The following is a 23,992-nucleotide window of genomic DNA, read 5'->3' on the forward strand; positions in this document are numbered from 1 at the left end:
TTTTTAAAAATTATTTTTAACATAGTATATTAAAATAAAATAAAATTTTTTAATTTAAAGTAATAGTTTTTTTTTCTTCTGTATAAACGCTAGATTTTCTTCAAATCTCTCCTATTTATCATTAAAATAGGGTTATTCTCCACCCGGCAAGAAACTTGTGAGGCTTTCTTTCTCTCCTCGGTCGTCTTCGGCTATCAAAGTCTCTATTCGATTTCAATTATGCCAGTGTTGATAGTTTAGGGTTTAATTTGTATAATTTTAACTGGATTTTCCGCTATTATTACTAAATTGCATTAAAATAGGGTTCAAGAATAGAAACCTAATTCATATCTTTGGGCGTACAAGAAATGATTTATGTGATTGTTTGTTGTAGGGCATGGCTTCATCGGACGACGAGGCGGATACTCTGCCGGAGTCTGTGTCAACCTATCATTTTGCAGATGATAAAGATGAGCCAATTTCATTCTCTTTGTTACCAATTAGATGGAGGGAAAGCAAGAATTTTGACGATGGGAAGAAAAACCACATGATTTTCTTGAAAGGGAGTGTGGACAATGGGCTCCGCACCATATACAAGCAAGTCATAGCGTGGACGTTTGATTTGTCCAACACAACACCGCAGATATCAGTGCTCACTAAGGAGAAATGCTGGATGGAACTCGGAAAACCGAGAAAGAGCTATGAGATAATTATTAGGACGGTACTGATTACCGTGCATTGCCTTCATTTTGCAAGGTGGAACCCAGAAGCATCCGGGAAATCCGTGTGGGATTACCTGTCAAAAACTTTCAGGTAATTGAGACTTCGTGTGTCTTTCTTTAGCTTTTGTTCTGCTTGTTTTTGTGTCGCGGGCCTTGACAGTCACCGTTAAATTTGTAGTTTGTATGAGCACAGACCTTCTCAGAACGATTTGGTGGACCACTTGGATTTAATCGGTGAAGCTGTTCGAAGAGAAAACTCCTTAGCAAAATGCAAGGTCTGTATAAACTAGTAAGCCTTTTGTTTTCTTATTATACGCCGTTTTATGTGCTTTAAAGTTTATACACAGTTCAAATATTTTCTGCTCACGCATGTCTTGACTCTTAAAGAGTAAGTGGAACTTGGGACTATTTTTTGATATGTAAAGCTGACAGGATGATCTTGACAACTCGAAACCTTTTCTGTAAATGTGTACATGTAATTAAACAAGTGCTGCTGTGAATAACAACTTTCTAATAAAATGAAAAAATAATTTTATTTCCATTCATGTGGTAATCTTAGTTACCACCTATCCTAGGAGCAAATGCTCTACTTTTCTCTCTTTGTCTTCCTTTTAAGGTTGAGTTTGGTAGGAGGTGAAAAAAGTGGGATGAAATAGTAAGTGAGTGATTGTTGCAATTGTAACTTTAACATTGTTATAGTTATGCTTTAATGATTTTTAGTTGTGTTTGCAAAGAGGAGAAATTAAGAGCAGTAGAAGAGAGTGATAAAATACTATTAGAGATTAAAAAATATAATAAAAAAAATCATATTGTGATATGATGAAAAAAAGGTGAAGTGAGAGGCACAAAAAAAAAAAAAAAAGAGAACAATTTCAAACTTTGGGGGTGGAGTGAGGTTTTAAATTTTAACCCACTCCGTTTGTGTAATAATTACCCTTGCTTTTGGGAAAATTTATGCCTTGTGAGAAATTCCTGCTCCCCTTACATGCCTTAAACAAGGAGAGTGATTCTCTTGTAATCATTCCCCCCTTACCAGTAAACCATATTCACCATCACATCCTTCATACCATTCTCTTAGGAATGGATGCACAATTCCTTAATGAATTATATTCAATCGCATTTTCAGGATGATGACCTGTGATTTTTTTGTGTGGAGAGTAGCTCACTTTAAAAGGTCTGAGTTTGTGTTTCTCAGACTTGGCAGATCCAAGGTAGTTGTGCAAATACAACCGGATACTAGTATGGGTTTGAAATCCGTGTCTGACATTCAGCTTTAAATTCTGGCCACCCAACTACAAAGCAACATGGATTATTGCATTAAATAATTTTTTATCCTTCAAAACTACCATTATTGATTTTCATGCATGGGAGAGGTTAGCTGGTGTATCTTGTCCCAGGAGAAGAGAGGGAGAGAGATGGCAGACTATGGAAGAAAAGTAACCTCGGCATATCAATTTCTTCTGATCTCCAATATCATTCCTTCATTTGGTCAGAACTTTCTTCTTTTCTTATCCTGATTAGCCCCGTTTTAAGATGGATGGACAACTGTTAGCTTGGAGTTTGTTCTCCGTTTTAAATGTCTGACATTGAAAATCACACTCTGAAAACAATCTGTATTGTAAATGACTTTAGAACAGGATATAAAAGTAAATTCAATAGAAGAAATAACTCCAACCATCGTTCTGTGTTTAATTATATGTTTTGGTCCCTAATTGGATTACCTTGATTGTTATTTACTGTATTTGGACAAAAGTATCCAGGACTTGAAAGTCTCATCTGTATTTGGATCATTTCAAGCTCATTTCCTTAATGTAAAGTATTTCATCATTGGAACACACCGGAATACAAGGAGTGAAGAGGAGAAAGAAGGAAATATACCAGGCAGCTTTCTTTGACTAATTTAAGTGCAAAAATTTCACTACTCAGTTAAATGATGAGTGATTTCATTCTGTGACACAAAATAAAAGCTGACTTGACCCTAAATTCTCCTTCAGGCATGGCTTCAAACCATGCATGTCATGCTTTCACTACAAACTGCTTATGGGCATGTATTTATTTGATGTGCTTGTAAATTTGACTTCTTTATCAAGTCTCACGTGACTAAGAAATGTAGGTTATGGCACTTTTTTAGTATTCAACTTGAAGTAATTGATGATATGCTTAAGGATCATCTGAATTGTGAATAATAATATATTTCTATTTGTTTGTTTGTTTATTTGTTTTGGTTTATGTACTAGAATTATTTTCATCTGCCCAGCATTAGTCTGCCATTGTCTTATGAACTGTACTTTTGTGGATCTCCAAGAAACCATGTCTACACCAGAAGATTAATTTTTCCTCTTGTTTTTGAAACTTGGCGGTTATTGCATGGCTAAGAATAATGCTTTTGGAGGTTGCATTTTAAACTAAAAAAATTCAGCTCATGATGAAGTTATAATTAAAAGGAATTTCCTGATCCATTATTAGTTAAAAGTTGGAGTTTGAACCCTTAGAAATAATCTATTTCTGTTATTAATTAATTGATGCTTGCTTGGTAACAGAGTTTTATTTTTGGGCAGTAGCCTTGATTGGCAAACTCAGGTGAATATTAGCAGAAAGTGCAGCTCTTCAATTAGGAACTAGATGCCAGTTCTGAACATTCACACAGAGGCCTTCTGTGCTTTTCTTATTTTGGTGCAGCCTTTCTCTTTTGTAGCAAATAACTATGATTTAAGAACAACTACATTAATGGATGATAAGGTTGTGCTAACATCCACATAGAGTAATTATATGCTGAATTTGAAAATAATGGAAGGGAGAAAAAGATTAGAAAAAACAATCCTTCTACTTATGCCATATAATTTTATTTGTCAGTGATAGGGGCTGGTCGAGTGGTGCCAGTAGAGGAATTGAGTTTTTCAATTCAATATTTTCAGAGAGAGGGAAAGAGAAATGAGATTTAGAGAGGGAGAGGATTTTGGACGTTTGGAGGAGGAGGTTTAGGATTTGAAAGTTATATATATATATATATATATATATATATATATATATATATATATATATTTTGAGAGAGAGAGGTGCAGTCGAGGGGAGGGTAATTTCTGAACTAACAAAGGAATAAACTCACATTAATTGAACTTATTCATTATTGCACGTCGAGAAACCTATTGTCTTCCACTTCTACACAAGTACAATGAAATTGATCAAGAAAATGAGGGATACTATATTAATTAGTTGGATTCATCAATGTGGATGCCTTGGCCTCACTCAATCAATCACAAATTTAATTACCACAAACAATTGACATTTGTGCCAAAGCTTACATGATAAACAACCAACATCTATTTGTTCTCCCTTCTCATTATTTATTTCCTCTTAATTACACTGTTGCTGTCATGGTGGATCTTTCATCTCTTTACAGTTTCTGAACTCTCCTTTATGTGAACGGAAAATTATTAAGTTTTTGTCTCTTCCCCAAAGCCTGTTCCATAAGAAATTTACAACATGATTATTGGTTATCTTTCATTACCCTGTCTCTTCTCTTGTTCTCCTGTTCCATAAGAAATTTACAACATGATTATTGGTTGTCTTTCATTACCCTGTCTCTTCTCTTGTTCTTTCCTTTACGTACTGTTTGCTTTATGTCATTATGGATTAGTAGGAACTTGCTTTTGGAGGATGTAAAAACAGTTTTTGGCCTTCATCTACACCAAATTTGCCACAATTTCTTTGTTTAATGCTCTTACTTTGTCTTTCTTCTGTTCTTGTATTCTATAATATTCGACAATTACCTTCTTGATTTTCTTTCTGCTTATGGTGAGCAATTTAAGAGAATCTGAAGGAGATTTTGAGACTTAATGACATTGGTTTTCGGTTGAAATGAGGGAAACCACTTTTTCTTGATGATTTATTTTAACCTATTCCGCCTCCACTTGCTTTCCTGAGTTATTCTAACCTTTCTGTATGTGTGCGCACTAAATGAACAGTTCTTACTCAATTTTCTTGGGGAGAAGCCAAGGAAAAAGATGCTGTCTGATGAGGTTATTCTCTGCATACCTGTTTGCTTTGTTCTTTCAAAGTGTTGCTATCAATGATCTTTCTTTCTATTGTGCTCTCGGTAAATTATCATGATGTTTTGAGCAAGTAGTTCATTATTTTTCAGGATTTTCAAGCGGCAACAATGTCTGCATTCATAGTCGATGATGTGGAAGATGATAACTTTGAAGATTTAGAAGAAGATGAATCCAATGATGAGGACGAACTATTTGATTCTGTTTGTGCATTTTGTGATAATGGCGGTAACCTTTTATGGTATGTGTTTTTTCTTGGTTGCTTTCTTGAATTAGGTTGATGATTCTGTTAGCAACTATTTTGTTCTTTTTCTCCCTCTATGTTGCTTTCATGAGTGTTTCCCATGCATGATATACGGTACTTTTGGCATTTCTTTTAATGAGTTTTTCATTTTTAAAATACATTTCACTGTTGACCTTGTTGTCGCAATGATCATTGTTATAGCAATTCTCAATACCCATGATAATTTGCTTTTATTTTTGAAATTTTAATAAGGCTAGATTTAGTCTTTGCTTTTAAAGCTAACACGACAATCATGATGGTTTATGGTCTAGAAAGTTCTTTTGCTCCTTAGTTTATATGCCTTACTAAAAAATGCCTCTCAATAATTACTTTGTTGGTCTTAGAAGTACAAGAACTAAAGCTTAGCCATACTAAAATCTCAAGGGGCTAAAATTAAATTAACCTGATAGTCATACTTGCTCATGCATTGCAAATGTTGTGGGGTAATTTCATCAATATTCTTGGCATGATAATGTTTATTGTTTTATTTCATTAATGATTAAGATTTTTAGGTTTCAAAGAGTTTAAGAAGAGTCCAAGATGCAATTTAGTAAATCAAGTATAACTTTTAATTCGACTATTGGATCTATTTGAAATTTTGACAAAAGATTATGAAGGCGGGTTAAAATTTCATGATGATCGGAGATCGTGAAGGTTTTCAAATAAGGCTTGGAAGTTACTGTACGAGATTATCTTTATTTACCTTGTTGTATTTAGATTTTTTTTTCTATTTAGATTATGACTTTCAATTTAATTAGAATTTTACTAGCTAGGAATCCTAATGCTAAATGAATTCTATTAGTTAGGTAAGTTTTAATTAGGAATCCTTAGTATAAAGGATTTAGATCTAGAACTAATATAAATAGGGATGTCTAGTATATTTTGAAAACATTCAAATTCAAACTATTCAAACTTTTAATAAAATATCATAGATTTTCTTTATTCCTCTACAGTGACGCTAACCCTTGGGGCTTGAGAACCCTAGCTTTTATCCACGCTATAAGCCGCGTCAATAGGTATCAAAACAGCTTGGCCTCTTTGATGGAAGCAAACAGTAGCAACCCACTCCTCATGTAGGACTGGAGGCCCTCTAGGTCATTATACGGGCATAGGATCAAAAACTAGATTGTTTGGAGCAAACTCAGGAACAAATAATGGATCGTCTAGAGCAAGCCATAACAAATCTAACTTGGCTAATGGGTAATGCAAACAAGGATCGTGAATAAGAGAGGAACTTGCCTTGAGACTTACCTTGAGGCAGGCCAAACCTTAAACCTATTCTTGAATTTGATGAGATTCCATTCTATGATGGGAGATTTTCAAAGAAAAAACTTATTAACTGGTTGACAAAGTTGGAAGTTTACTTTTATTTCAACAAAGTTCTTTATTGTCTAAAGGCAGGACTTGTCGCATGAAAACTTTTTTATATTGCTAGAAAATGGTGGTTTAAATTTCTAGACTTTAGAACTTGTATTGGTATGCCTTTTTTCCATCTTGGCAAGATTTAAGACAATCATTAATTTGGAGTTTATACAAGATGATTATGAAGAGATTTTATATTTTGGGTGGACAATCGTAGGCAAGCATTGTTATTATTTGCCTTTTATTCAACCTTTTAAAATAGCAAATAAGAAAATTATGGAGGAGGGGTTGTCTATTCAAAGTAGACAGTTTAAACATCACAACAGTGACAACAACAACACCGTTGCAAATACTCCTATACATGTCGGTGTTTATTATACAAATGGTGAAGAAGAAATCAATAAAGCTCCTAAATAGTGATTTTGAAGATATGGCAAACAAGGACATAGAGGACATGGTACTTCCTGGCAATTCCTCTAAATATATTATGAAAGATTATCTTGAAGTTTCTTTAGATACAAAGGTTGAAGTATTGGAAGTCATAGATGATGATGAGATCAAGTATGAAGTAAAAGAATGTGGGAAGGAACTACAAGTGGACTTTATAAGAACAAAAAGTATAATCTTAAATAGGAATTTTTTTGTAGCTTGCACACATCATAAATTAAAATTTGAAGTTCACGAGTCAAAAACATGCTACTTTGTGAATATATTGGCTACAATGCTATATTCGAAATATTTGTTTCTTGGGAGTGGAAGAGTTCAATTCTTAACAGATAACTCAGGGGCGAGTTTTTTGGAAGTATAACAACAATTTAGGTTACAAGATTGATATACTAAATATTATCAAAATACTTCAATTGCAGTTCTTGTACTTGTCTTTGTAATATGATTTTAAAAATGATGATTTCCTTTCAGTTTTTAACACAAGTATCTTTTGGTTGATTGTTTTACCAAAGGGGATTTGAATTTAGAACCGACTTTGCAAGCAAGAGGTGTATCTACCTGGCTATGCCTCAACCACAATTTATCATTAATGAATACAAACAATATACAAAAATTTAAATGTTGACAATTCTAAGGCAGTGGTTGGAATAACAAATTTGGAGTGAATAAACACATTAGTGGCATTAAATTACATTTTTTGTATCCATGGCCTTCTTTTTATACGTGTTATTACAATCCTTTCCACTTATTGTTTTATTGTGTAGTTCAATCCATTTTACTATATAAAAGGCTTACAACATGCTGGATACAATTGTTAACATTTACAAGGAAGCTTGATTACATTTTGTTATTAATGTGAAGTTACCATATTTATTTTAGATGAATCTTCATCTTCTCTTAAAGATGTTAATGTGCTGCACTCCTTTATTTTTTTGGTATAGAATTAATACTTGGATGAATTAATTTGAATATCTACGCTTGTTGGTTCAACTTGGTGTTGTTTTGTGTTAGCATTGTCTCTGATCTCTGATATCAGTTGCACATTTGATTTGTAATACTATACAGTTGTGAAGGGAGTTGCTTGAGGTCGTTTCATGCAACTGTAGAGGCTGGTGAAGAATCTGCTTGCGAGTCTCTTGGCTTTACTAATAGGGAAGTTGAAGTATGCAGCCATTACTTCTTTTCTTTGTAATTCAGTTTTCTTATTGTTTTTTAGTCTAGTGATTGTATTTTTTTTATTATCTTTCAGCATTGACGTCTTTTCTCTTTGGGCAGGCAATGCAGAGTTTTTTTTGTAAGAATTGCAAATTTAAGCAGCATCAATGTTTTGCCTGTGGAAAGTTAGGTTCATCTGATAAATTTTCTGGTGCCGAGGTATGGATTTGGTGTAAGAGAATGGATAGGTTTCCCATTTCATATGTTCATCATATTATTTTCCATTCTAGCGTGCTGTGATTTACAGTAGCCAGTCCTGCATTGACAAAAATATTGTTTTCCCAAATTATTTTAACCACTAGGGTTTCTTGGCCTATTTTATTTTTCTGTTTGATGATATGGATGTTTGGAGCTTTTTCCCTCTCTCCATTTTAGAGGTGAATTCAATTAGCATCATGACATAAATGTTTTTTGGATACTTTACCCCTTTACCCTTGATGGTTCACGTTCAATAGCCTGACTCTTGCATTTATCTTTGTACCTTTTCTTTCTTATATATTATGCCATTTTGCATGTTTTCATAGAGGCGGAAGCTTGATGATAAATCTTGTTTTTGTCCAATATCTTTTCACAGGGCTGCTATTTCATGCAGCCCCTTTTTTGGGTTGCTGGGAGAGGGGGCCAAGATTGCAATTGCTCTTCTTAGCTATCTCTCTTGGCTGGTTGGCTTAGCAGGGAATCACTGTAGCTTTCTCTCTCTCTCTCTCTCTCTCTCTGTCATCCTCTACTGGCTAGGTTATAAAATGAACCCAGCTCCTCCTGTTCAATTACTCATTTGAGCTCTTTTTTTAGCCAAACAAGGTGACCTTGTCAGAAATTTAAAGCTTCACAACTTTCATGAAAAAACTTGACCAGTCCGATACTTGGCTAGAAATGTTCATACTGCTGTACTTTTCTTTTGAAAAATTGGCTTGTAGATATGATTGGATTTGTATAAATAGTAACCATAAAGTAGACATTAATCAGTAACTTGGTTTTGTGACATCTAAATGAATACAAGTATACATTACTGAGAAAAAGAAAAGCATTGTTAAAGTGAATTGAAATTGTTCACATCTATCTGATCTCTAGTGTTTATGATAAGCTCAAGCTCGTTTGACACCCTGAAACTTTTCTTCTTTTTGAACTCTGTTTAAGTTTGAGCTATATTATTAAACAAACCATGCTTGAAGATCATGGGACTCGGTTTCATTCAACTTGATCTTGGCTCTCCAGCTGGTTATGCTAAATTTTTGGACTTACCATCTGTTGCTTCCTTTTATTCTCACACCACTAGTTTTTCTAATTATATCAATTGAGTTCTTCTTTTCCTTTTTTTGTGTCTTTTTGCTTATGTAAATATTCATTTCCAGATTTTGCTGCGTGTGTTGGAATTTGGGTATAAGCAAATCCACTTCACACCTGAGGCACACATTATTGTGTGCATTAAGATTGCTGTTTCCTATTTGTTAGTCAATGTAGAGTGAGTTTGAACAAGTGTCGCTGTGCTTATAAAATCATGTTATTTTTTCCTTGGATCTCCCATGAGCATCTAATTGTAATTGCAAGTGCATATGTTTCCTGTTAATATTCTTTCTCGAACTCTACTTTTTTTGCCTGCCTCTCATCCAAATATTTCCAATGTTTTTTTATCACACCTTAGAATAATTATCTTCTTACGGTTATCAGATTTTCTTTAAATTTTATTAGCAACATGCACCTTGAAAAAAGAAAAAAAGAAGAAAGAAAAAAAAAAGGTAAGGAGCATATACTCTTCAAAGGATAAAATATCACCTAAAATTTGATTTCCTGGAAGGGATCTTTGACTCATTCCTTTATAATGTGAGTAGCAATGCCTTCCAAATTTGAGACTTTTCACTTCACATCCTAGCTCTTTGTTTTGTCTGGTAGCTAATCTGATTCATTGGCATCTTTCCTACAAGATGATTCTTAGGTCAAAAACCTTCCTTCTTCCTTCCCAGTTCTTAAGTGCTTTTTTTGTTTTTAAAAACATAATCCAAACTGTTGCATGCCTTCATATATTCTAGGGTGTTAAAATGGATTTTTGGTTATGGCTTCTGTCGATATCTTGGGATGCCAGTACCATTTTCTTGAGATCTTGAAATATAGTCTTCCAGGTTTCTCTTTAATAATGATATATATCTACATTTTATACTGCAAACTTGCTCAATCAATTACTTGTCAGGTCTTTCGATGCGCTAATGCAACCTGTGGCCATTTTTATCACCCGCATTGTGCTGCAACAATGCTCCATCGAGAGGACAAAGTTGCTGCTGAGGAACTTCGGAAAAAGATTGCTGCTGGGGAAAGTTTTGCATGTCCCATTCATAAGTGCTGCATTTGTAAACAAGTAGAGGATAAGAAGAAAAGTGATTTGCAGTTTGCTGTGTGCAGGCGTTGTCCAACATCATACCACCAGAAATGCCTGCCAAAGTAGTTTCTGGTTTTCTATATCACTTTTCATTCTCATGTAGCAGTGTAAATATGTGTCTGATGTGATATTCATATTGCTGTTACCAGAGAGATAGCTTTTGAAAATGAAGCAGATGAAGATACTATAGCAAGGGCCTGGCAGAATCTATTACCTAACCGTATACTTATTTATTGCTTGTAAGTGTTGTTGTTTAGTTGCTCTCTCTCTCCTTTTCTCTCTGAACACACACAAGCCCTATACTTTGTTGGGAATAATTTGTCAAATGGGGTGTTTGCATTCTCTTTTTCCTTTTGTTTTGGACAAGGAAACATGACATAATTGAAGACATTGGAACTCCAGTAAGAGATCACATACGGTTCCCTGATGTTGGAGGAAAGAATACTGCTGCTAAAGTACAGAAAAGAAAGACATCTGAGCTTCCTGCAAATGAAGAGGAAAGTTTGTCAAAGAAAAAGAGGCTTACCTTAGAAGAATCATTTTCAGGAACATTTCGTACTAAAGCATCCAAAGAGATGTCTTCTTCTGCAAAAATCGTTAAAATTACCAATGACAGTGAACAGATATCATCTGAATCAAATTCATTGGGGAAAATGAGAATGAATAATCCATCCAGAAAGTCTTTAAGGGAAAATACAAAGTCTGCTTCATCAGAGGTGGAGAGGTCTACAACAGCCAACGTAAACAAGACCTCACTGGGTGACAAGTTATATGCCTTCATGACTATCAAGTCCGGAAAAGCAAAGCTCAGGAAACAGGATATATTTGGCAGTGAACTTGATAAATCTTTGGCTGTTAAGTCTGTTGGAAAGAAGTTAACCAGTGAACTGCCTTCATTGGATGCCGATACACAAAGGAGGTGACCTTTTAAATTTTCCACTTTGGAATAGTTGCACCTTTCATATTTTTGTTTGAAATAGTTACGCAATCTCTTGTTTCTACTCTTGCTTTCATTATTAAATTACAAGGGAATTATGACGATTCAAAGTTACAGTTTTTATGTTAAACCATGTCTCAGACTTGAATTCCATGCAGGCTTTTAGCTTTAGTGAAAGAGTCTGCGTCATCAATAACCTTGGATAATGTTATAAAAAAGCATGAAGTTCCATCTACACATATGCACTCTTCAAAAAATGTCGTGGACAAAAACATTACATTGGGAAAGGTGGAGGGTACTGTTGAGGTACCTGTTGTCACCCTCTAATTATCAATCCTTGTAATTAATAATTTTATCTATATTAGGTCTTTTTTCCATAGAAGTTGCTAGTAATCTTGTCAACCTGTTTTCCTCTCCACAAGTAATTATTCTTTATATACTCCATCCAGGCTGTGAGGACAGCTCTAAAAAAGCTGGAAGAAAAATGCAGCATTGAAGATGCTAAAGCTGTTTGTGAACCGGATGTTCTGAACCAGGTGTTTAAATGGAAGGTAGTCGTTCTTTCTCATCCTGCTCTCAACTGTTGTATCATTGTATACAGTGAGCATTATTTCCCCCAGGTTCTGCATTGCAATTTATATGATTTTAAGATTGAATTTTGCACTGATTTGTCATTTTAGTGATGCTACATTTAGAGAAATGATTGTTTTCTATCAATGAAGATCCCTAGTGATGTGTGCTATTTTTATCCTGAACTAAATGCTTGGAATATTAGAGATTGTTACTTTTGAATGTGTTTTAACAGTGCTGTACTTGATGTTTATTAACCTGTTGATTGATGCCTCTAGAACAAGCTGAAAGTGTATCTTGCACCATTTCTGTACGGCATGCGCTATACATCCTTTGGTCGCCATTTTACAAAAGTAGAGAAACTTGTGGAGGTAAATTTGTTTATTTATTTATTTTTATTGTTTTTATTTTTTAATTATCTAATGCCATAAGCCTTCTAACAATAATTGCAATGATATGCACCATCTTCGATTGTTATTTTTTACTTTTCTACACCATGTGCTAGTGATTTCAAATGCAATATCTTATAAATATCAATTTGTTTTAGAGTCTGTAGTATGCGGGTGTGTAATAAAAGTAAAATTCTAGCTCAACATCAATGATGTGAAGTTGCTTAAAAGATGTGTCAAAAAAGCTTTCCACCATGTATCTTGAGGTAATGTACCAGCTTCAGACAATATGAAAGAAATGAGAATGAAAAGCCAAACAGATTGTCATTGTTTCATGGTTGAGTTGGGTAATGAATCCTTACACAAGCCTCCTTACAAGTTTACTTGAACCTGGAGTGGTGGCCACATTGTGTTGGGTATAACTGTCTGCATCGCTGCCTTTATATTAACTTGGCCGCTCTCATGATGCATACAACAAGAAGTTGCATGGTGCAAGTCCAAAGACTTAAGGAGTCTGATTATGGTTAATATCATGGTGGTTAGAATCTTACAATTTGTCTTGATTCACTTATAAAATGATGCAAATTGTGGGGTGAATCACATATGTATAAGAATCTTGCGATGTAGTCATGATTTGATTTGGTACAATTCGTTGAATTTTACAAGTCAACTCAAATGGAAAACTGAATTAAAATTCATAAATTTAAAGGAGATGGTAAGGATAGGAATGTTAAGTCTAGAGGTCATGGAGGACAACAACTTAAAGCAATTTTCTTTGATAATTATTTCTACCTGAAACAAGTTATAAATTAAACCCACAGAGAAAGAACATGGTGAAAGAAAGCAAGCGTGCCAAAAACAACAAGAATGACAAAGGTGATATCAACATGGGTAAGATTATAAATTTTTATTTTAACCGGGAAATCTAGTAGTTTTAACTAGTTGGATGATATTTTTTAGATAAAGATATCGAGTGTAGAATGATTAAGTACCAATGAACAATATTTTCGATTTTGGCAAAACCAGAATTGGCCCAAATTTTGTTGCCTTTGCTCTTTCACTCCAAGTCCACCTCTTCTTAATTTCTTAACCGTATTGATTTATTTCCTTTCCATTTTCCAACTTAAGCCACCCTTCGAGTCTGTAGATGAGCTCAGCTTATGAGTCCATGATATTAGAGTTGCATACATTGGGAAAATGGTGTTGGAGAAGGGAGCATAGAATGATAAATATATATTTCTTGATTATTTGAACTAGCCTTCATACTTGCTAAGTCAATCTTATTTTTCCAGTATTGCCTATTTGTGTTTAATTCTAGAATGTCAGCAAATGACAAGGGAATTCTTTGTAGACAGAATCATAATTAGTGACTGAAAAGGAAAAGGAAAAGGAAAAAGATAATTATTCCCTTTAATTAAGGACAGCAATCTGCAGGATGGGTATAATTGTATGCACATACATGCATACAAAGGGATGCATTAAATATATACTGCTCTATGCAATTCATAATTTCAATTTGTTTGGAAAATGGAGTGAATACTGCTTTGTTTTTCGTGCTTCTATCACATGTAAAGAATTCTGAAACCAGATTCTGAATGTGCAGATTGCTGATATTCTCCATTGGTATGTTGAAAATGGCGATATGGTAAGACATTAACTACGTGTTGCTTGGAATATTTTGTTTTGTTGGCATGGATATGCTTCAAATTGACATTGATCATAAAATGTATATATGCCTATATGTGCAATTTTATATATATTTACATGCCTTCCTGAAATTTAAAAATTTGAGCTGCAAATTTTCAAAATTTCAACTAGACATTACTATCAAATGTGTATTCCTAATGTCTTAAGGATCTTGTTTTGGCTGATAAATAGATGTTGGTATATAGATTTTCCTGTTGGTTTTGTTTTAGCAGATTCTTAGAAGAGATGTATTTGTAGCTGATGATTGGTTTATATTCTTCTTCCATCTTGAACTTTTCATAAAGGAGGATCCTCAATATCAGCTATCTTCTAGAGCTGTTTTAATCCCCCGTCTTATTAATTTAATCCAAAGATTGTATAGTGATTTGTTCAATCTCCATCCTGTTGAAAAATGTTGATTCACAATTTCATCCTTGGCTCTTTGCAAGCTTTTGTTTCTCTTTGTTGAGCACAAGCTTGGCACAAAACTTGAACGCTTAAAATGAGGAAAGTTTCTATTATAGATATTCAAAGCATCTTCCTTTATCTATCCTCTTTTGGGACCAAAGAAAATCGGTTGAATTATTTTTAATAATCCTTTTTTCATTGTTTCTATGTTTTAGTTCTGGTAACATAATTTGATGACCTGCATATGCATTTTGTTTTGAATTATGTTTACATTAAAAACGTCACTTCCAATGGAATAACTGTAACTTTTCACGTCATTTTTAAAAGATGATGCTTAAGCTTATTTTGGCAACTAGCTGGTAATTGTTAGCTCCCGTGGACAGATTGTCGACTTCTGCTGTGGTGCTAATGATTTCAGTTGCATTATGAAAAAGAAGCTTGAAGAGATGGGAAAGAAGTGCTCATACAAAAACTACGATGTTATTCAGCCAAAGGTAACTGTTACCTTTTCATAAGAAATTATTTTGCCTTAATCTGATAACAAGCTTTAAATTTACCCATATATTTTTAATTTCTCAATGATTCCCCTATAGTAAAATCAAGCTTTACCTACCTGAATAGTGGGCAGGATAACAAGCCCTACATATATTTGATCATCTGTGTATTGGCTTGGCTTTTATTAGTATTATTTTTTAAATTCATTTGTTATACATATATGGGTTGGCCTTAGAAGTGGCTTGGGGGTATATAACTACATTTGTGTTATGTCTAATAATGTTTTATAACAGAAGAATGCGCTGGATAATGGAGGTAGGTTCGAGGTTATGATAGTTTTGACATTTTTTCCAGTGGAATTATTGAGAAAATTTAAAATATATTAAGGCAGATTCATAGGTCTCTGGTCTCCCCCTCAAATAAAATAAAATAATAAAAAACAAAAATTTTAAAAAAAAATCAGAAGAAAAAACTTGTGGGGGTTTGTTAGGCCAAAGTTTGGTGGCAGTTTGTAGGTTGCTGGACACACTCAGCATAGCGAGGTTTGATGGCGGTTTCAAGGTTCAAGGAAAGCAAGAAATAAAGAACCAGGTTTTTTCCTCAATTGGCGGTGAATATTGATGTAAATGATGGCAAGCAGTCTTTGAAGAAAGGCAAAAAAAGAACAAGAACAAGAACCATGAGAAGGGAATCAATCACAAACTAACAAAATCTCTAACAAGAAATCACTTTCAAATCAGCAAAATGATGAACTGAGAGTTCCTGGTGATGTCATCAATACTTGTAATCTAGTGAAGTTTCCTTTAACCCAGGTGAGGATCTCAACTTTGAAACTAGTAATCACGGATATGAACTAGATAAGTAAAAATAGAAACTCAGTGTAAGACCCATTAGATCATGCTTAAGGATGATTCCAGCGAAGCGAAAGAATTCTGAGGGAAGTGACAAAATTGGATGAGCCACAAACCAAAGCCCAAAACAATTTCTTTGATCAAATTACCTTCTTTGGTACGTGAGGTAGCTTGCAACATTCTAATTTTCTATAAACCTCCAGCATAGCCTCTTGTGTACGGTTGATGTCTTCCTTATGTGGAGGCAAAAGCATGCTTGTGCTAGAAATATTAACATAAACATTTTATCTTATGCTTGTGCTAGAAATATTAACATATACATTTTATCTTATACAATCCTAGTGCGGTGATTTTATGTTGTGGAAGGGGGGAAATTCTTAATGCTTGGATATCAGGCAGTTTTATTTGTATCTTCTGACAGTTGAGGTTCACAACTGGACCTTGATTGGAAGGGAAATAAATGTGGTGTTGGAAGTTCAACCTTTTAATGCTTGCATCATTCAGTACCCTAGTGTGTTTCAAGCTAGAACATTGGAGGGCCTGCTGTTATGCATTTAGTCTTTTACTTGTTCCAATAATCTATGGGAATAAATTGCTGATAAAAAGAACTTGTCTTTGGTCCCTTTTTTCTGCCTAAAAATTGCTATCTGTCACTCAATGGAGTTGTTGTGGTTAAGTTTGCTATATGGACTATGATGCAGGCAACTTCCGGTGCTGTTCTGGAGTTGAGTTTCAGGGGGGCTGTTTAGGGATGTCAATAGTAATTTTATATTTTGAGTTAACCTTTTGATGACTAATAGCTATAGGATTGATGGGGCTTGAACGTGTGGATGTTTGGAATATAGGATTTGAGTTGTTGGAAATTGTAGAAACTGTTAAGAGTCACACTAATAGGGTTTCTAGGAATCACTTCCAAGGTTCTTAGGAGTCACACCTAAAGGAAGATTGAGTCACATAATCAAAAACAAAGTTACTGAAATTTTCTTCCCAAACTGATTTATGAAAATAAGGCATTGCATACCTTTATATAAAGTTGCTAGTACTCCAAGTCTAACAAGGACTTGTTTTCCAATATAAGAAAATTATAAGTCTATTTAGAATAGCAAAAATCTAATAAAAATAATTACTTTGGAACTAATAGATTGCTATACAGAAAATAAAAACCAGGCTTCGGCAATTTTTCCAGATTTTCCAGCAAATATGTAAATTACAGAAATACCTATGCTACAAAAAGAAATGCATTTTGTTTCTTTTTTTGTGTACATCAAACTGTTAGTGTATTTTGCTGTCAAGCATTGGTGCTGAACTATGTGTGTTTGCATCCAAGTGCTTTTCCAAATTTTGACTGTTTGATATCTTTTCTTATGTCTGGCAGAATGACTTTAATTTTGAGAAGAGGGATTGGATGACTGTTTGTCCAGATGAACTGCCAAAAAAGGGTTCGCAGTTGGTAGGAACGATTGTTACCTTTTGAGTAAAGAATAAGTAACCTGGGTTACTGAGCTTTTTAAAGGAATGGTCTGATTGATCTTTTTTTTCCTTAAGCAGATTATGGGACTGAATCCTCCTTTTGGAGTTAAAGCAGCCTTGGCTAACAAGTTCATTGACAAGGCTCTTCAGTTTAAACCCAAACTCCTTATTCTTATTGTTCCACCAGAAACAGAGAGGTAATGGTTTGCATTTAATTGTTTCCATCTCTCTCTCTCACACACACATTATTTTTATTGTCTTTGATCAGGTTAGACAAAAAGAAACCTTACGATTTAGTCTGGGAGAATGATCACTTTTTGTCAGGGAAGGTATATGATATGCATTTTGCAGTTCCTTTCTGGATCAATTTGGATGTTCTATTTCATTATGACAATTTTTTTTTTCCAGTCATTTTATCTGCCTGGGTCTGTTAATGAGAATGACAAGCAAATGGATCAGTGGAATGTGACTGCCCCACCTCTTTATCTTTGGAGCCGGCAAGAGTGGAGTGCAAAACACAAGGCAATAGCTCAAAAGCATGGTCATCCGTTCAGGCAACAGGAAATATCAAATTTGGACAAAAACCACTTTGAAACAAAAACCCCTGATCCTGTTAATGATCAATATAACAATGCTGGTGCATCGATGCTTCCAAATTATATTCCCTTGCAAAGTAAAGAGCCAGAAGAATCCAATTGTGGAATAGTTAATGATGATCATAAAGGAAGGTCTCAATGCAACAACAGTGATAGAGAAAGCCAAGATAGTCATTGCCCTAGGAAGAGCCATTCTGATGAGACTTCAAGGAAGAAAAGGCAAGGTGAAAAAATGGTTGAAAGAGGAACGGGTGAGAAATCACTGGAGGGCAGACATAATGGTGGAAAGAAGCCTTCTCCAAGTGATTCAGACAAGGGAGTGCATCGTCCTTCACCACCACCCAATATTGATGGTAGATCCTTACTGGACGGTTCATCTAGATCCGTTGAAAAGCAATCACAGGCTGGCATAGGCAAAAATTGTTATCAGCATTTGGACCCTAGCTTTTCTGATTCATATTCGCAGCAGCATGCAACACCTTATGGCGGAAGCTGGGCCAGCAATCATGATGACATGAATAGAAGGCACTGCACTAATATTCACGAGTCTTATTCACTCAACATCCATGGATTGTCCAGTGGTGGCAATATGGAGGAGCAATCTACACGATGCATGAACGGCACAGAATTTGTTAGACAGCCACAAGTTCACCTTTATGGGCTACAGGGTGCTGATTCTGCTCGGTGGAATTATCCAAGCGGGCGATATCTGGGATATGGCCATATGGAACCAGCACCAGCTATCCCTTATGGGCACATGGGATCGGCAGCAGAATCACCCTATATGATGAATATGTCAGCGATGCAGCGATACGCACCCCGGCTAGATGAATTAAACCATACAAGGATGGGTAGTTTGGGTCCCGAGCCATCCATGCTGAATAGAAATGGCAGTTATGATCCTAGAGCACCGGGAGCTGGTTACCGGTTTGATTCAATGGGCTTTGCTCCTGGTCCTCAACATCCTTACCCACACCACTCAGCAGGCTGGCTAAATGAGTAGATATACTGATGTAGTCGGAAGCCTTTTCCTTGAAGTGGTGATGTAAAAAAATTAGCGACCTCAAGCTGTGTGCTGTGTATGCTGCAAGCCTGAAATGTATGTGCCATTCCAGTTTCTACCTCTTCATTACATGGCCACTGGCAATTTAAAAAAAAAAAATTCAATTGATCTCACTTCATCCCTCAAATCTAATCTCAACACTTACACGCAAGACAAGCTCCTCGCCTCAAACATTACATCTCAAATTGGGCCTTTCTAGATGCTCATAACTAGAAAAAAAACCATTATTAAATAAAAATCACCTGCTGAGTCGAATACTACTCCTGAGGTAAAATTTTAGTTTTGTCGCTTCATTGCATGAAGGGTAGGGTTAGGCATGAGCATCTGTGATCAGGTTTTGGTCTTGTATAAGAATCTTGATATTTATATTTTATCTATTATGTTTAAAATAATATATATATATTAAGTTTGAGTCGAGTTTAACAATATAATATTTATATTCTATTTATTACAAGGAACTATAAAAGAAAACTCATTTTATTTATATCGGTTCAGATTGTATTTACAGAGGAAGGAGGGGGAGAGGCATCAGAAGGAAAGAAAAGCCTAGAAATAAAAGAAAGAAATCTAGAGCTAATAGGAGATATAAGAGTTACACTTGTAATGAAACCAAACAAGTCATGAACAATAATTTTTCTTTCAACCCTCCACATGACGGTCTCTAATATTAATTGCTTTTTATTTTTTAATCAACTAAATATTAATCAATGATTTTTCCTTGAGAATGTATTCTGGGTTTATGATCATGCAAAGTTTCATCTCACTTTTTAACACAATCTTTTATCTATATGAGAAATTACCTCTTTACTATATATAGAAGTGTATCTTGAATTTTCAATATATTTGTGAAATAATAAAGTTTTCATATTAAATTCTGCTGGAAACTAATGTATCAGCAATAAAATAAAAAGGTAGTTTGTATAACATTACTTTTATATATGTTTATCTATCTATCTTTATATATAAAACATAATCGAAACCCATTAGCATCTATTATCTTGACAAGTTAATTGTTGAGATTTCATAAGTCGAATGAATAATCAATCTGCTAAAGCCATGCACATGAAAATTCTTCATAGCATGGCAGAGAAAGGAGAGATAAATTAAAGAAAAAATTTCCAACAAAAATACCTTTGAATGGGGATTTTGTACAATATTGTTATTATTAATTATTTTTATTTTGACTAAATGAAATATCATATTATGAACTTTATTTAAGATATATATTGCATATTTTTGTGTTAAACATGAAACAAGAAAAATGTATTTTAGATTGTATCAATCCATCTTATGGTGCATTAAGCTTTCATTATTTTTCAAAGCATCAATTATAATTAAGAATTTCAAATGAATATTCATCAAGCATGTCTGTGTGTGTATATACGAAGGCGCAATTCAAAATATAAATAGGTTTGCGAAAGCTTGGAAACTAGCTGTTGATTGCATTGAAATTTGAGTAATTTTTTTTTTATTGGTACATGCGCACCCAAAAAACAACATATGTTAGTTAATAACATTTTTTTTTTAAGATAAAGCTAATAACCTTAATTAGCACAGTTTCTAAAAATGCCTTAAATAGTTATATTTCAAGTCTTCTTTGACATAAAAGAAAATGCATACATAAACTCTTGATTTTAATGAGTTTATTGGATCCGAAGAAAAATTAAGTAGCTTGAGATTGATGATAGTAATATCAAAAAGAAATCTCTAGCTCTAAAAACCTTAAATAAGGATGTGGATTGAAATAGATACAATGGTGAATATGATGAAGATATAGCCTTAGTGACAAAAAAAAAACTTCACCAAATATTTAAGACTTAAGAAGTATGGTGCAAATCAAAGAGATTTTAGAAGAGAAAAGGGGATAAGGGAGAGACAAACAATCCGGATACTATCATTTGTTATGAATGTAAAAAGTCAGGTCATTTGAAGTATGATTGTCTAAATATAAAAAAAAAATTCAAATTTATAGGGGAAAAAGGCATTAAAGGCATCAACTTGAGATGATAAAGATGATAGTACAACCTCTTTGGATGATGATGATGATGATGATGATATGAAATTCAAGGTACTAGCCAATTTATGTTTAATGGCTAACATCGATATCATTAAAGAAGAGATATGCATGATGGCAAATAAGAACATCGACATTGATGAGGTAAATGAATTTGAACCTCAAATTACTTTTGATGAATTACAAGATGTATTTGATGATTGTTTAATGAATACAAAAAAAAATGCATAATAAAAATGTTTTACTTCAAAGTAAAGTTGATATGATTTCAAAAGACTTTGATGTTTTACAAAAAGAAAATGAGGATTTATTAGCAATGAACATTGGTTTTAGAAGGCAATTAGATTCTATGAAAAATATATCTAATTCATCCATTTCCAATGAAAAATTAGTCAGAGAATGAGACTTTGAAAACACAAGTTATTGATTTAAATTCTACTTTGATTAAATTTACAAAAGGAAAAGAGAACCTAGATAGACTTCTAGGTAATACAAGATGTGTTTTTGACAAAAGAGATATAGGTTATAAACCACAAAAAATAAAAAACTTTACTCAAACTACTTTGTTAAAGCATCAAACAAAAATGATTTTGATAAAAAATATTGCATGGACAATAATATCTCAACTAAAATTAAATATATTTGGGTGCCAATATGCACATTTACTAACCAAAACAGACCTAAGAAATTATGGGTACCAAAATCAACATGTTTGTAGGAAAAGAATGACAAATAGTATTTTGATAGTGAATGTTCAAGACACGTGACAGGAGACAAATCCAAATTCACTTTGTTCAAAGAGAAGGATAAGAGACATGTGACATTTGGAGACGATACCAAGAGAAAGGTAAAAGATATTAGTAATATTGGAAATTTCTCTATTATTGAGCATTTTTTACTTGTTAATGGGTTAAAGAATAACTTGTTTAGTATTAGTCAATTATACTATAGAGGCAATAACATTATCTTTGAATCTTTACATTGCTTGATCATTCGCATCATTGATAATTAAATAATTTTTTTTGGAAAAAGACTTGGAAACACTTATATGATCAACTTAAATTATATTGATTAAGATGCTTAGTGTTTTAATGTTGTAGTGGACTCACCTTGTATTTTTCATAAAAGAATTGGTCATGCCAACATGGAAGTAATTCAAAGTCTGTCAAAAAAAGGCTTGTGAGAGGACTTTCAAAACTTGAGTATTAAAAAAAAGAGATTTGCGATGTTTGCCAATATGAAAAGCAAGTCAAAAGCTCATTCAAAGCCAATAATCAAGTCTCCACAAATCAAACACTACAACTCCTTCATATGGACCTATTCGGTCCTATGCATGTTTCAAGTCTTGGTGGTAAAAGATATGCATTTGTCATAGTAGATGATTAAACTAAGTTTACATGGTTTCTATTTCATGCACATAAAGATTAAGCACTTAAAGCCTTTTCAAAAATTTATAAAAGAGTTCAAAATGAAAAGAGCTACTTGATTTAAAAATTAGAAGTGATCATGACGGAGAATTTTAAAACCTTTTATTTAAAATTTTTTGTGATGAAAATAGTTTTAAGCATGAATCTTCAACTCTTTGATCAACTTTTAGAACTCCACAACAAAATGGCGTTGTAGATGGGAAAGATTTCACTCTTCAAGAAATGGAAAGAATTATGTTTAATGAGTATGGTTTGCCTCGATATTTTTGGATGGAAGCTGTAAACACTCCTTATTATGCTTCAAACTGAATTTTGCTTTGTTCAATCGTGCATAAAACTTAAAATAAGCCTTGGTTTAAAATAAAATCCAACATGTTATATTTTTGGATGTTTGGTTCAAAATGTTTCATTTTAAATACCAAAGATAATTTAGAAAAATTAGATTCCAAATATGATGAAGGCAACTTTCTTGGTTACTCTTCAATTAGTAAAGCATATAGAATATATAATTGTAAAATTTTAGTAGTTGAATAATATATACTTGCTATATTTTATAAGTCTAACCCTTGTGATCCTAAAAAGACAAAAAAAAAAAGAAGAAGAAGTTGGTGTAGATGTTGTCTTTGATAGGTTAAACCTAAATAAAGATCAAGAAGACATCATGACTAATAATGATAAAAAAAAAAAGATACAATTGTGACAACTAAACAAATTCATCAATATAAGCAACGAGAGCCTTCTCAAAGCAATCCAACGACCAAAGGGACTCTCACAAGATGCTATAATTAGTGATCCAATTAGTGGAGTAAGAACAACAACCTCTATGATAAATCAAATTGGTAATGTTGCTTTTATCTCCAAACTTAAACTTAAAATTAGTGACAAAGCCTTGAGTGATGAGTGTTGGATATTCTTGATACAAGAGTTGCTTGATTAAATTGAAAGAAATCAAGTATCAGAATTAGTCCTTAAGTCTAAAGGTTATTCCATTATTGGAACCAAATGGATCTTTCACAACGAACTTGATGAATCCATAGAATTTGTTCGAAACAAAGCTCGATTGGTTACACAATACTACAACCAAGAAGAAGGTATAAACTATGATCAGACCTATGCCACCATAGTTAGAATAAAATCTATTCATTTGTTGCTTGTATTTGCATGTATTAAGATTTTCAAACTTTTTCAAATGGATGTTAAATATTGTTTTTAAAGTATAAAAATAATGATTAAATTATTATGTTAATTTATATTGATGATATTTTATTTGGTGATACTTATGAGTCTATGTGCAAGGAATTTGAAAATTATATGCATAAAGAGTTCGAGGTGAGCATAATGGAAGAATTGACCTTATTCCTTGGACTTCAAACCAAACAAGAAAAATATGATATATTCATTAGGCAAACTAAATATACCAAGGAGCTTCTCAAGAAGTTTGATTTAGAATATATGAGTTCAAGCCCAACTTCGATGAACACTACCACCAAACTCAATAAAGATGTGGACATAAAAAAATATCAAGGTATGATTGGTAGTTTACTTTATTTAATGACAAGTAAACCGAATATTATGTTTAGTGTTTGCTTATGTGTACATTTTTCAAGCTATTCCTAGAAAGTTACACCTTGTGCCATTATACACATTTTTAGATATAT

At 33.6% G+C, this 23,992-nt stretch overlaps 1 protein-coding gene across 4 annotated transcripts; it reads left to right on the top strand.

Moving 5' to 3' along the window:
* The first annotated feature begins 30 nt into the window (after nucleotides 1–30).
* On the top strand, nucleotides 31–19,310 carry LOC133678730 (protein ENHANCED DOWNY MILDEW 2). Of its 4 annotated transcripts, none has more exons than XM_062101219.1 (19): nucleotides 31–157; nucleotides 374–792; nucleotides 880–976; nucleotides 4,667–4,720; nucleotides 4,843–4,991; nucleotides 7,908–8,004; nucleotides 8,118–8,216; nucleotides 10,243–10,490; nucleotides 10,578–10,667; nucleotides 10,796–11,347; nucleotides 11,524–11,671; nucleotides 11,815–11,916; nucleotides 12,214–12,306; nucleotides 13,928–13,969; nucleotides 14,802–14,912; nucleotides 17,140–17,214; nucleotides 17,313–17,431; nucleotides 17,503–17,563; nucleotides 17,643–19,310. In XM_062101219.1, exons 2-19 carry the CDS (start codon nucleotides 377–379, stop codon nucleotides 18,831–18,833), a joined length of 3,744 nt encoding a protein of 1,247 aa, XP_061957203.1. In that variant the 5' UTR covers nucleotides 31–157; nucleotides 374–376; the 3' UTR covers nucleotides 18,834–19,310. The 4 variants fall into 4 exon arrangements, with proteins under 4 accessions (XP_061957203.1, XP_061957196.1, XP_061957211.1 ...); XM_062101212.1 differs by having other exon boundaries at nucleotides 138–199; XM_062101227.1 differs by lacking the exon at nucleotides 31–157 and adding an exon at nucleotides 171–250.
* The last annotated feature ends 4,682 nt before the right edge of the window (nucleotides 19,311–23,992 follow it).

Source organism: Populus nigra, chromosome 1, assembly GCF_951802175.1.
Source record: "Populus nigra chromosome 1, ddPopNigr1.1, whole genome shotgun sequence".
NCBI lineage: Eukaryota > Viridiplantae > Streptophyta > Magnoliopsida > Malpighiales > Salicaceae > Populus > Populus nigra.

Excerpts from the sequence above, each read along its gene's own strand:
- LOC133678730 (XM_062101219.1), top strand. The coding sequence starts at position 377 with ATGGCTTCATCGGACGACGAGGCGGATACTCTGCCGGAGTCTGTGTCA. Across the intron at positions 8,217-10,242 it reads ATAAATTTTCTGGTGCCGAG|GTCTTTCGATGCGCTAATGC; the intron begins GTATGGATTTGG and ends ATTACTTGTCAG. Across the intron at positions 17,432-17,502 it reads GTTCCACCAGAAACAGAGAG|GTTAGACAAAAAGAAACCTT; the intron begins GTAATGGTTTGC and ends GTCTTTGATCAG.